The sequence below is a fragment of the Sorghum bicolor genome, chromosome 9, assembly GCF_000003195.3.
Source record: "Sorghum bicolor cultivar BTx623 chromosome 9, Sorghum_bicolor_NCBIv3, whole genome shotgun sequence".
NCBI lineage: Eukaryota > Viridiplantae > Streptophyta > Magnoliopsida > Poales > Poaceae > Sorghum > Sorghum bicolor.
Window position 1 is genome coordinate 45901024 of NC_012878.2, and position 13476 is coordinate 45914499.

The 13476-nt window shown below is 42.6% G+C and overlaps 2 protein-coding genes across 3 annotated transcripts; one reads left to right on the plus strand and one right to left on the minus strand.

Moving 5' to 3' along the window:
- On the plus strand, positions 575-2501 carry LOC110430518 (probable esterase PIR7A). 2 transcript variants are annotated; one of them, XM_021448260.1, is made up of 4 exons: positions 575-1145; positions 1258-1395; positions 1756-2103; positions 2201-2501. In XM_021448260.1, the coding sequence occupies exons 1-3, from the start codon at positions 753-755 to the stop codon at positions 2062-2064; spliced, it is 840 nt and encodes a 279-aa protein (XP_021303935.1). In that variant the 5' UTR covers positions 575-752; the 3' UTR covers positions 2065-2103; positions 2201-2501. The 2 variants fall into 2 exon arrangements, with proteins under 2 accessions (XP_021303935.1, XP_021303934.1); XM_021448259.1 differs by having other exon boundaries at positions 1756-2501.
- Positions 5027-5859, minus strand: LOC8077912 (protein SRC2). The gene has a single exon (XM_002440939.2). The coding sequence runs from the start codon at positions 5851-5853 to the stop codon at positions 5191-5193; it is 663 nt and encodes a 220-aa protein (XP_002440984.1). The 5' UTR covers positions 5854-5859; the 3' UTR covers positions 5027-5190.

Here is a 13476-nt window from a genome sequence, read left to right on the forward strand (position 1 = left end):
TAGTGGCATGACATGGCTATTAGTGAAAGATGACGTGGATGTATTACATGTCGAGATAGAACTTGAGACGACGTGAATAGTTTTCATTGAGAGGTTGAAAGTTAGTGGTACGGCAACGTTGGAAAGTTAGTGGCATGACATGGCTACTAGTGGAAGATGATGTAGATGTCTTGCATGTTGAGATAGAACTTCAGATGACGTGGATAACTTGTATCAAGAGGTTGGAAGTTAGTGACATGATATGGTTGTTAGTGGAAGATGATGTGGATGTCTTGCATATTGAAATAGAACTTAACATGACGTGGATAACTTGTATTAAGAGGGTGGAAGTTAGTGGTATGACATAGCTATCAGTGGAAGATGATGTGGATGTCTTGTGTAAGGTTGGAAGTTAGTGGTATGACATGGCTATTAGTGGAAGATGACGCGGATGTCTTTTGTATGTTAGTGTAGAATTTAAGATGACGTAGATAAGTTATATTAAAAAATTAGAAGTTAGTGGTATGACATGGCTATTCGTGAAATATGATACAAATGTTTTACATAATAATATAACATGCAGGTGACTCTCTTTATTAGAGATGCAACCGCACCACTCAACCAATGCCTAGCTTAGCACACGAATCACGTGAAAACGACTAGCATACAGTGTCGGCGTATCTATTCCTCGATCGGACGAAGCAATAGTTCATTACATCTGCGCTCTGCAACTGCAAGCCGCGTGCTCGGTGATCTCCGTCCGCAGCACGGCAATGGCCGCCTCGGAGGCCAATAATAAGCAGCAGCCGCGACGCCACCACTTCATGCTGGTGCACGGGATATGCCACGGCGCGTGGTGCTGGTACAAGGTGGCCACAGCGCTGCGGCGTGCCGGCCACCGCGCCACGGCGCTCGACATGGCCGGCTGCGGCGCGCACACGGCGCGTCTCGCCGACGTGCACACGTTCGAGGAGTACTCACGCCCGCTGCTCGACGCGATGGCCGCGTTGCCCGCCGGGGAGCAGGTCGTGCTCGTCGCGCACAGCCACGGTGGGTCCAGCGTCGCGCTCGCCGTCGAGAGGTTCCCGGAAAAGGTCGCCGCTGCCGTGTTCGTGGCCGCAATGATGCCGGCCGTCGGACGTCCTATGGCTGCCACCAGTGACGAGGTGATGTGACCCTTAATACTTCACTTTCTGTATAGTGTAGTATAGGTATAACAACGTTGATTATTCTTTCACACTGTTCTCAGTTTTTTTTTTTATTTGTGGAGAATAACAGCTAAAAGCATTTGTTGGACCGGACTTCTTCCTGGACTCAAAGGAGCTCGAACAAGAGAATCCCGAAATCAAGGGCAGGCCATTTATCTTTGGGCCCAACTGTATGGCCGAAAAGCTTTACCAATTGAGCCCACCGGAGGTAACACCTTAATTAACGTTGCTGCCTCGGTTTACCTTTTATTATTAACTAAAAGACATAATGATAATGGGTGTAATCTCCGTCTCAATGTATAGTTTTATGACACAGTTACCAAAACTATAAACTAGGTAATCGAGCCACATGAGTTTTATGGGGATGAAACTCCTCCCTCATATGATGAAACTCTTTCATTTAATGACTCTGTCAAGTCAGCAATTTTGCTTATGTGGCACCCTATTTAATGTGCATGACACTCTCATGAAACATGCATTGAGACTGGCCTAACCTTGCCGCTGCTGTTTTACCTTTTCTTGGAACATTAAATAAAAGGGAAATAAAAAAACCTCTCTTTGCTTGTAGGACTTGACTCTGGGTCTGATGCTTATCAAGCCGGCGAACGCATTCAGCACTGGCAACCCAGACGACGAAGCGGTGACGAGGGACGAGAAGCTGCTCACGGAGGAAGGGTACGGGTCGGCGCGGCGCGTGTTCGTCGTGGTGGAGGAAGACCGCGCCATCCCGGCGGAGTTCCAGCGCCGCATGGTGGCGCAGAGCCCCGGCGTCGAGGTGAGGACGGAGATCACCGGAGCTGACCACATGGCTATGCTCTCGCGGCCAGTGGAGCTGGTTCAGCTCCTCGTCAGCATTGCCGACCAATCGGAAGAGTGAAGAATGAATCAAACATCGTGTTTCTGCTGGCGTAGTGCGGTGCGTTCACCAAAATCGGCCCATCGATCGACAGAACTAGATATGTAGTGCAATTTCCGGATTTGTTTTCCTAGAACTGATGTACTTCTTGTTGCAGAAAACCATTTGTTGGTTACTCTGTCAGCTCCTAGATCATGTCTGCTACTCTGCTTCATCTTCAGATGCAACCATGCAAAAGGAAATGGGAAACTAAACTCTGTCAGGAGATGCAAATAGCCCATGGAGGAAACCAAACAAAGCGAGAAAATTAAGATGAAACAGTTAGCCGTGTTAGTTTACCTTCATAATTGTAAGAATGGCCGACATTTGTCTCTATGTTGTTTGGATCTCCTTTGTACAGGAGGTACCATCACCTTTTCCTGTCTCCATCCTTTGAATAGGCCTTTACTTGTTGGATATGGCTGATCTTGACCCATTCGGCCATTCTGGCCCGGCGTTCGTCAAGGTTAGTGAAGTGAGCAGACTTAAGCTACAGCCCAGCTCTAGACACCTTGGGTTTACTTCTTTGAGGTACTCCGGTAGTGTAGCTATGTCGTAATCCATCAGAATGAGGCTAATGAGTGCTGGCACACCCTCTAACACCTTCATCTTTGGGCAATTAAAGATGCGAAGTTTTTGCAGCATGGGGAGATCAGAAATCCTCACTACATCACAGTTGTCCCACACAATGAGATAAGTGACACTGCTACACATTTTTTAACTTAGGCGGGCGAAATTGATTAACCAAGGCGATTTTTTCAACCAACTCGAATCAAAGGTCACAGTTAATCGTGGCCTTAACCGAGACGGTTGAGGCGGTTGACTGCCCGCCTCGATTAATCAGAAAAAACAACTAAAAAAAGAAAAAGCCCAATCTAGCCCTAAGCGGGCTTGGATCTGGACATAGCCACCCCCTACCCGCTGCTGCTACCACGGATCCGCGCTGGCGCTGCTCAAAACCACTGGATGCATGCCGCCTCGGCTTGGAGTCACTGGATCCACGCCGCGATGGCCTAGAGCCACCAGATCAAGTCGCCACCGCCTGGAGTAGGCAGATCCACGCCGCCCACAGTTGGAGCCATTGGATCCTCGTCGCCACGTCCTAGAGCCGTCGGATTCTCACCGCCATGGCCTAGACCTGCCGGATCAACGCCGCAACCGCCTAGAGCAATGGATCCACAGTGTCCGTGCCTGTGGCCGACGGATCAACACCACCGCCTGAAGCAAGTCGATCCACGCTACCAATGCCTGGAGCAGCCGGGGCACGCGACCTCCTACCACTGGGGCACCAGCCACCTGTCTGCCCGAGCGCATGACCTCCTGTCGCTGTGGCGCTCGGCCCTTCACATGGAGGAGGGAGAGCAACGCGCTGGAGGTGGAGGGGAGGAAGGGGAAGGGGCCAGAGGTGGAGGGGAGGGCGAGGAAGGGGTGCCATCGCGTGGGGGAGATAGAAGGGAGAGGGCGCGTCGGACATCAGGCCTAGTGCACTTGAGAGAGAGTGAGTGAAATGAGTCTGAAACCTAATTTCCATTTATATATGGGTCGCACGTATCGGGCCTCGTCTGGGCCACTTGGGCCGCGATGTTTTTTTAGGCGGGCTATTTAGGAGAACCGTCTCGGTTAATAGAGCTATTTCTAGAGGCGGTTTTTTTATAATAACCACCTCTGTTAGGCCCTGTTTAGTTCCCTACAAAATTTTTTTCATCCATCCCATCAAATCTTTGGACACATACAAGGAATATTAAATGTAGATAAAAAATAAACTAATTACACATTTTGGTTTAAAATCGTGAGACAAATCTTTTAAGCCTAGTTAGTCTATGATTAGCCTTAAGTGCTACAGTAATCCACATGTGCTAATGACAGATTAATTATGCTTAATAGATTTATCTTGCAGTTTCCAGACGAGCTATATAATTTGTTTTTTATTAGTTTCTAAAAACCTCCTCCCAACATCCTTCCGACACATCCGATGTGACACCCAAAAATTTTTTTATCTCCAATCTAAACAGGGCCTTAATAGATTTTGCGAGACGATTTTTTTGTAACCGCCTCGGTTAATAAAAATTGACCTCTTTGGTTAATCGACTGTGGCAGTTTTTAATGTTGCCCGCCTCCGAAAACAATTCTAAAATGTCTCGCAAAAGATTTTTATCTCAAGCCACCTTTGCAAACTCCCACTAGCTTCCACTGTTTCTATCTTATCTTAACAACTTAGTGAAATAATTATATCTTATCTTAACAACTTAGTGAAATAATTATAACAGTAGAAACAAAATCCGTTGGACTTTGCTCCCACTAATTTCTCTATTCTCTAGAAACATAATCCCTTGGATTTATCAGGGTGTCAAGTGGACAACTAATTATTTACTTAGAATCTCATTTCTTATCCTGCTAAATATTCATCAATCAACATTGACCAGAATGGCAAACATAAGACATATAAGCCTCTAAAAACAAGCTCTAGTTTGTTCATTTGGTTATCCAAGATAGAAAAAGAGAATGATTCTCAAGAGTGCACACAAGATATAGAAAATTTATTAGAGAGAAAAAAATATAGAAAGCGACTTTCTTTGACACTTTTTGCAAATGGCTCTACAAATAATGGTTTAGAGAGTGAGCTCTATAAACACTGTTGGAGATGGTCTAAAGTTTTGTTCTTCTAATTTTCTTCATGAGCAAAGTTAGCGTTGCTTACACTAGTCTATTTTTTCTAAAAGATGAAATAACAATCAAGAAAAATCACAATAAATAAATGTAATGCAGAATTAAATTGCAGCGCAAACTTGGTATGCTACACGGTGGATGGATATGATATCGACGTCAATTATCCAAGTATTTAGCCGACAAAGGAACACTATGTAGTTTCTCTCAAAACCTATCAATAATTACCATGATTTTTTTTTCTTAAATGCATAAATTACCATATTAAGAGCAACTTCAAGAGCACGAGATATATAGGAAGAAGACAGTATTTGCATTGGGATAGCAGAGCTAGATCAGGTTGGCTTTCAGAGTTTCAGTTCATCGACAGCGTTTCAGACGTTACAGCCGGCCTTTATACCTCCACCTAGACACAGGTAGCACGGCCCCACGGCACAACCGCGGCTAACTAAGCAGCTTCCACCGGCTGCTCCGCATGCTTGTCGTCGACGTCGAAGTCGAACCCACAGAAGCCAGCGCCACTGCGTATGGTGTAGGCGGCAAGCCCTGTGTTGTTGGCCGCGCAGCCGAGTATGCCGTCGCCGCGGCAGCCAAGTACGCCATCGTCGGACTCGGGTCGCCTACCAGCTGCAACTGCACCGGCGAGGGTCCCCCCTCGGTCCGGGCGGCGGCGGCAAGGTGGTGTGGGTGGACGACGCCGCCGAGCTTGTAAGAGAGGTTAAGCACGCCCTGAGGCTTGCTCGAGCCGATCCTGCGGACGGGGAAGCAGGCGACCGTGGCGTCGGTGGGCGTGTCCCCGGCCCCAGCAAGGACGTCGGGGAGCGGGAGGAGCACCTCGCCGACGTCGCGGTCGCCGCCGAGCGCGCGCTCCGTGCGCAGCAGGACGCGGACGGCGCCGCTCCCGGTGCCCGACGCCGGGACGGTCAGGAGGACCGTGGCGTTCCAGGTCGGGTCGCGGCCGCCGGCGCGGTCGGTGGGGATCCGCTGCCGCGACCGCGGGTCGCCGGCTAGGTAGGCCACCGCGTAGACCTCCATCTTGGACACGAGGTTGACGTTACGGAGGTCCCTCGCGGAGACCAGCGTCAGCTCCAGCGTCCTACACGCCATGGCCACTTGGCCGGAGACCCAGAGTCGAGCGCCTACACGGCTACTACAAGCCATAGTTATTAAGACCGGACCGGAGATCGAACGGTGAGGTCATCGGTTCACTGGCTCACTGGTCCAACCGTTTAAAACCGATTGAACCGCCGGTTCAATTAGATTGGACCGGCTAAATCGAACCGGTTACAAATACATTGAACCGGTATATATATATATATATATATATATAATGTAATTAATAATTAATAGATGGTTGACAATAAAATTTAATTGTATACCCATAAGATTCGGAATGACATGTTCTTAAATTCAAAACATCATACGTGAACATTCTCATTGTAATAATTTAAAACACATGACTAGAATAGTAATAGAAATATTCATCATTGCAAAACAATCATAAATGCTAAAATGGAATGCATCATTGTAAAGAGCTCGTTGTGGTAATCAAAATAGATATATTATTTATCTAATTTAGAGCTCATTTAAAAATGTTATAAAATTTTAAAATTTAAAAGGTAATATTGACGTGGCGCTACCAAAAGTCAACACTCAAAAAAAAATCAACAACCGCTAGCTGGGCCAATCCATGGCAGTGCATCTTGCTCGTGCATGCAACCCACTCCAACATCGTCAATGATGAGCTGCCATGTGGGGCCCATCAATGCTGGATGCATGCGCTCTACCAACTAGCACCACGCTGCACAGCAGGACTTCAGAAATACAGATGATCACGTGCCACTGCACAGACCGAGGCGGTTCGAATGGAACCGGCCGGTTCACCGGTTCCACAAAAAACCGGCAGGTTTGACCGGTTTTTACCGGTTCAATTCTTTAAACGGTCTTTTAAGTAAACCGGACCGGTTTAAGCTCTGGTTCGGTCTTTTAGCGGTCCAACTGCCGGTCCGGTTCGGTTCAAATAACTAGGCTACAAGCGATGTGCTGCTTGCCGTGCTGCCTTGGTGCCTCGGTTTGCCCGCATTTATAAATTAAGGCCTTGTTTAGTTTCTAAAAATTTTGCAAAATATGAATAGTACCACTTTCATTTGTATTTGACAAATATTGTCCAATCATGTATTAACTAGACTCAAAAGATTCGTCTCGTCAATTTCGATCAAACTGTGCAATTAGTTTTTATTTTCGTCTATATTTAATACTTCATGCATACGTCTAAAAATTTGATGTGACGGAAATTTGAAAAATTTTGCAAAATATTTTGAGAACTAAACAAGGCCTAAAGGTGCCTACTCCTATACAGCATCATTTGACCGTTTTGGTAGTGCGCGAGCTCGTTGCAGCGCAGCCAGTGCTTTTGCCTCCGACAGGGCACAGCAGAATCCACATCTGTATTAGTTTGCTGATCGATTTTCTTTCTCGTTGATTTGCCCACGTCACTATGGAAACCTCTAGTACGGTACACGATAGATTTTTTTAAAATAAAACGTCACAGAATGTGTTCTGCATTATGGAGTATGGATTTCATTGTATCCAGTAATATAAAAAGCTATCTTCGTGAAGAGAATCAGATGAACAATGAAGTTCTATGATATATGATATTCTGTTGATTACTTGATTGCCTATTTACCTCACCGATACAATCATCCAATTCTTCATTCATACTCAGTACTTGAGAAACACCACATTTGTTAAGCCATGACAGAAAGTGTTGTATTTGTCCGATAAGCTCAAGTGTATAGGATAACCATCGGCCGGGAACGACCCCTCCCCCCACCTCCCGGTTTTTGGTCCTCATTGGCGATAAGCATGGTTAACACTGATGGTGCTAAGCTATTTTTATCGTCAGCTAGCTAAACATTTCATCGGGTGGTGATGACAACTAAATCACTGTCATTTTAAGACTTGATATGGCGGCATGGCCCCATAACTGTTGTCGGATCGAGGTTCGATCCGATATTGATGTCCCTACCTCATAGTGTGATCTGGCATTGATGGCCAATAGTTCATCGTTAGACATTACCACAATACTATTTTTCAAAGACACACAAAATAGGCTATGAACTTTGCTCTAACTTCATTGTTATTTTCTAGAGGCGGTTGTATACACTGCTGCAGGATCAGACATTAACACCGGTCGGGAACGGCCTGTTGCCCCGGTTCCCAAGCCGGTGCTGCTCTTCCGGAACTAAAGGCCCACCCTTTAGTCCCGGTTCTGGGAACCGAGGCTAAAGCCCCACCCTTTAACACCGGTTCGTAATAACCGGCCCGACAGCACCTATCAGTAGCCGTTGGGCAGGACCCTTTAGCACCAGTTCGTGTTACGAACCAGTGTTAAAGGGGTTTTTAACCCCGGGCCGCAAAAAGACCGAGGTTTTTGACGATTCTGGGTATCGACCAATGCCTCATTCTGTAGTAGTGATATGTCAGCCTCCCAAACAAAAAAACCTAGTCCCAACGTCCAAGTAGGCGTGAGCCTCATTAAGAGTCGCACGCCACAGTTAGATCTGCACAATTGTTGTTGCCATCCTCACTGTTGAAAGCTCTAGTTTGGATTTGGATAATTGATGAAACCCTAGTACTAACCTCTATACTAAGTGTGTAGACTTAATGATGTTAGTACATGCCAAGTGATGGAGCAAGTGATGATCATGGTGATGACTACAAGATGATCAAGTGCTCAATTTGAAAAAGAAGAAAGAGAAAAACAAAACCTTTTGGAGATCAAGGCAAAGGTATTGCTTAGGGTTTTAGTTTTGGTGATCAAGACACCATAGAGGGCGGGATCACATTTAGGATAGATAGCCGTACTATAAAGAGGAGAATTCTTTGGCTAAGCGGTTATCGAGTGCCACTAGGTGTCATTGTTCATGTGCATGCATTTAGAACCTAGTGAGCTAACATAACTCCTTCGAAGAAAATAATTGTGAAAATTCCAACACACTTGCACTTGTTGGTACACACTTGGTGGTGTTGGCACACTTTAAGAAGGAGGTGGAGTTTGAAGGGTAGAGAGGGATTTGTGTTCCTTTCTCCCTCCCACCGAGCTTGCGAGGCGGGATTGGGCGCTTTTTGAGAAAATAAAATGCATATTTTCTATTACGCCGATGGAAAGTTTGGAGAAGTTGCAGGAGTATTTTTTACTTAAAAAACACTCACCAAACGCTGGTCTCGGAGGCACCGGGCGCTGCACCTGAGTGTCCGGTGCGCTCTCGTTTCTGGCAGAGGTGAAGGGAGCACCGGACGCTCAGCATCGGACGGTGGTGTTGGCACACTATAAATTAGTTATTTTTTATCTATATTTAATGTTTCATACATGTGCCATAAGATTCAATGTAATGTAAAATTTTAAAAAATTTTGGGAACTAAACCAAAGCCTAAATGAGGTGGGACTAAAATTAAGAAGTGAGCCTGGCGCTGGCGCGCGCTTGCTGCTGCCGCTGCTGTTGGGCTTCAGTGGGCCGTTATAGCATTGATGATGTCGGACAGAGTTGTCTAAACACGCTTGATCCGATTGCACGTTTGTGATCTTTGTATTCAACTCATGCATCATTATATTTTTATAAGTTTTGACATGATTAGAGCTGTCGGACACGTTAGTCTATTTCTTTAGTTCACTGTCCTATTTATATTTATAAGTACAAGTATACCCCACAAAAAAAGTATAAGTATGGTTCTAAATAGCTTGTATTAGCAAGATTTATTTATTTTTTCCAACCTTTCCTCTTCTCCCCTTTTTAAATGTGCCTACATACTTTATATCGAGTAACGTATATTTGTTACGCACTTTATCATAATTCCGTATTGGTTTTTCGTATATCAATCTTGTTCGACATAATTCCACCACTCGATTTCGTTCATTGTCAAAACTCTCGATATTCCATAAGTTTGCGTTTGACTTCACGTCCGACTTTACCACTTTCGCTTCATTTTCACATCCAAATATAGATGTAGAAAAACAGATGAGGATTTTTAAACCGTTTTCATCTCTATCCAAGAGAGAGAGAGAGAAGTGGGTGCAGAGATGGAGGGGTGCCGCTGGTTTCAAAGGGAGAGAGAGAGAACTGGGTGCAAAGATGGAGGGGCGCCGCTGATTTCAATGATATAATTAAATTTTATGATCTAGTTGGTACTCATCGAGCAAAATACAAGTTAATGGAGATCTAATAGCTAGCAGAAGTACCTTTCTTTTGTATTTAAAGACATTCTACATCATTTTGGCATACAAGATTGAATCAATATATAGGTATATGTATAATTATATATATTTCACTTGATTACTTCACATTTGTTTTGTCATTTGCCATCCCATAAATTTTCTTGGCACCTGGTGCCTTGGACAGTTGTTTCCTCGACATATGTCTAAATTCTGGCTTCGTCCCTATAAAGTGCATATCATCAATTCCATTAGATCACCATCAAGCTCCTCACATGTCAATCCATTCTTGTCAAGCACTGGAGGTAGAATTTGTGACTAAGCCTCACTTTGACCACAATTAATCTACTTTTCAGGCAGCCAAAACATGCAATTCACAAACTATGTGGGGCTTTTTTTTTGTTTTTGCCGCATGTGCATGCCGTATCAAGGTCCTAAGGCTAGGGTTTGGAATGATGGGTGTATAGTTAATTAAATCATAGAGACCCTAATGATATCATAGAACGATCTTTTGGGATCCTCGCAAAAAAAAGAAAGAACGATCTTTTAGAGAACAACAGTTTCCCACTACTGCTTGTTCCAAAATGTCGTGTGCATGTTGTATATGTATAAGTGAATGATTTATTTGTTTATTTGTTTATAAGTTTTTTGAAGGATTTGTTTATAAGTTATTTTGTTGAACTAATCTATGTATCCAAACTCTAATAAATAAGTGTGATTAAATAAATATAGTAATTGCAGTCTAACTCCTAGTTTTACGTTTGAGATCTGAGTAAACTTGCACGTTCGTCAAGCTTTTAGGTTCAAACTGATCCATGCCAATTATTTCATTTCTTGAATCAGTATTGATCGTAACTTGTGTTGGATTAGCACTGGTTTGACGCTGTTGCCGTAGTGACTGCCGTCTCTGTCCCAAAAATCTGTCTTATAAAACCTTATCATTCAAATGATAAAGAATATTGGACAAATTAAAGTGGAATTCAAATGACATGATACTCGTATTTATTAGACCATTTCTTATAAAACGATTGTTCGCCGCACATGTAATTGACTTGTGCAGCTATACATAATTAAGTATTTTGAAGCGTGTCCAATGCGCACAATGCAAAGTATTGTGGAATAAATTTTGAATTTAGAATCAAAATTTTCATGAAGGTAACATTTATATTTACTAAAGTTAACATTTATTTACTAAAGGTAGTATTTATTTACTCTAATATATTGTCTTTCATTTCTTCTGTTTTTCTGCTATAGGTCTCCCTATATGTTTGCATAGGTCTCACCCTTTTGGTTTACTTCTTGCAAGAAGTGCTATTTTTTTTTCATATAATCAGTCACAGACTCATAGCTATACTAGCTAGGGCCCACGCGCTGCTGCGGGCGATAACAGTGAAAAATATGTGTACAGAATATAGTGTTCAATGTTTTGCACAAAATAAATTGGCCTGCTTTGATATATAAAGTAATAACGTTTTTTAGGAAACAAATGGTCTAACCTAGTATAAAAAACATTAGCTTGGAGTGCCCAGCATTGAAAAGGAGGAGAAAAAATAAAGAAAAAAACAAAGTAATAAGGTAAAAAAAATAAGTAGTATGCAACATGGAAGGAAGAGAGCAGTAAGAAAGCGAGGGGAGCAAAAGAGGAAATGATTCGCTAGAGTAATTGGGGGTACTGTATTGAAAGAACGAGGGACCCCTGGCCCGAGCGGATCCAAGGGGGGCTAGGTGGGCTGCACCCCCTATGAGCATGTTTTTTTTACCTTAATCACTATTACTTAGCCTCAAAATCATCACTAATCTCTAACTTTAGCACTAAATCTTCATTATTTAGCTCTTCTTTGTCCTTATCCTAGATCCGCCAATGGCCATGGGTTAGTAACTTAGTATAGTAGGTGAGTACTGCTTATTAAGGGGCTGAGGTACTAACTTGCTATGTATAATTGTTAATGGGTAAGTGGCTAAGTGCTTTTTAGAAAGGGATTTGTACTGCTGCAAACAGAGAGCACTAATGATTAACAGGTACTCAATATAGTGTGTTTTATAAGTTTTAAGACTAACTTAAGAAAACACTCAAACAATGCATGTACCCATAGATTATTCCAATTATAAAGTTTTTTTTAAATTGTGGCTTCCTTTTTAACAAACATTGCCAAATCGAAATATAGTCATTACGTAAAATGTATTGTATTTCAATACAAATTTTAGAAATTATAATGCACTCTGTTTCAGAAGGGAGAAAGTATATAGTATACACTGTTGCATAACGGGTTGTATTGTTGCGAACAAGTATGTACTATTCGCTATTTATAGGATCTGATATTGTTTATATCAGCTGGATACCATTCACAGGATCCGTTACTATTCACAAGAGTTCTGTGAGGCAGGTATATAGTTTTAAGAGTATATGTTAGATCAGTGGTCCTACACTCTATATTTTATCGTATATTATATATTTTTTCTCATATTTTTCAGACTCACAATTTATAGAGATCCCGTCGAATACTCATATGACGCTATAGATATTAAATGTTTAGGTTTATAATATAACATTTTAACCCTTCCAGAACGGACAAAATCTGGCTTTTTTTTTATCCCTACTCATATTTTTATCATATTTATTTTGATTACCTCATGTGATGAGGACATCAACACCAACGATACATCTGCGCAGATACCAGTACCTATTGCTGATCCTTTTACTCATGCTTGTGCTTGTAAATTTAATCATCAAATGAGTTCCCTTAAGCAGTTAAGCTCATGTTCATTTTGTTTAGACCTTAGAGACACATGCATTCTTGTTTTAGTTAGAAACCAAGGAGAAAGATCGAAATGAAAAAGAACTCACACATGTTGGATTTAGACGGTAGTAGCTCCAATTTGTGACTGTTAAACGAAGTCATATTTAGGAGTTTTAGGACTTGATGTATGTCCATGTTTTCTCGAAAGCGATGACAATGGTCCAAATATAGCTGAGAAGTTTTTCTATCTAGGATGTTGCGTCACATTAATTTAGTCCAACAAGTTCGTCTTAGGGTCCATTAGGAACGTTGCTAGGGTTGGAGCATGACCTAAACACCCTTGTGGTCATCTTTTCTATATTTTGCTATTTGTTTATAAACGCGCGTGCTAGATCTGTTATCTATCTTTTTATCTTTAGAATCTCATTTTATTAGAGATTAAGTTTGAAACTATTTGTTATATCTAGTAATTTAGTACTTGTTTTAGTTGTGTTTTTTTTTCTTTGATTACTTACGAGACCAATGTCCTAATAGCCGATATGGTGCTCCACAAAATCGTGAGTCATTGTGAATAGTGTATCAATCGTTAAGGCACGATCTCAGAAGGACCATGAACGTTATTTTCATTCACTAATCGAATTATTCTACGTCTCTCCCATCAAGAGATCAAGCAAAATATCATGCTCCACAAAATCGTGATAACTATTAAAGATAATGTATTAATTGTTAGGTCCCATCGAGAGATCCAGCAAAATACTCCCTCTGAATCCTAATTAGATA

Bases quoted from the DNA above. Each gene is read 5' to 3' on its own strand.
- LOC110430518 (XM_021448259.1), top strand. From the start codon at position 753: ATGGCCGCCTCGGAGGCCAATAATAAGCAGCAGCCGCGACGCCACCAC. The intron at 1,146-1,257 runs GTGATGTGACCC...GGAGAATAACAG, and splicing joins TGGCTGCCACCAGTGACGAG to CTAAAAGCATTTGTTGGACC. The intron at 1,396-1,755 runs GTAACACCTTAA...CTTTGCTTGTAG, and splicing joins ACCAATTGAGCCCACCGGAG to GACTTGACTCTGGGTCTGAT.
- LOC8077912 (XM_002440939.2), bottom strand. From the start codon at position 5,853: ATGGCGTGTAGGACGCTGGAGCTGACGCTGGTCTCCGCGAGGGACCTC.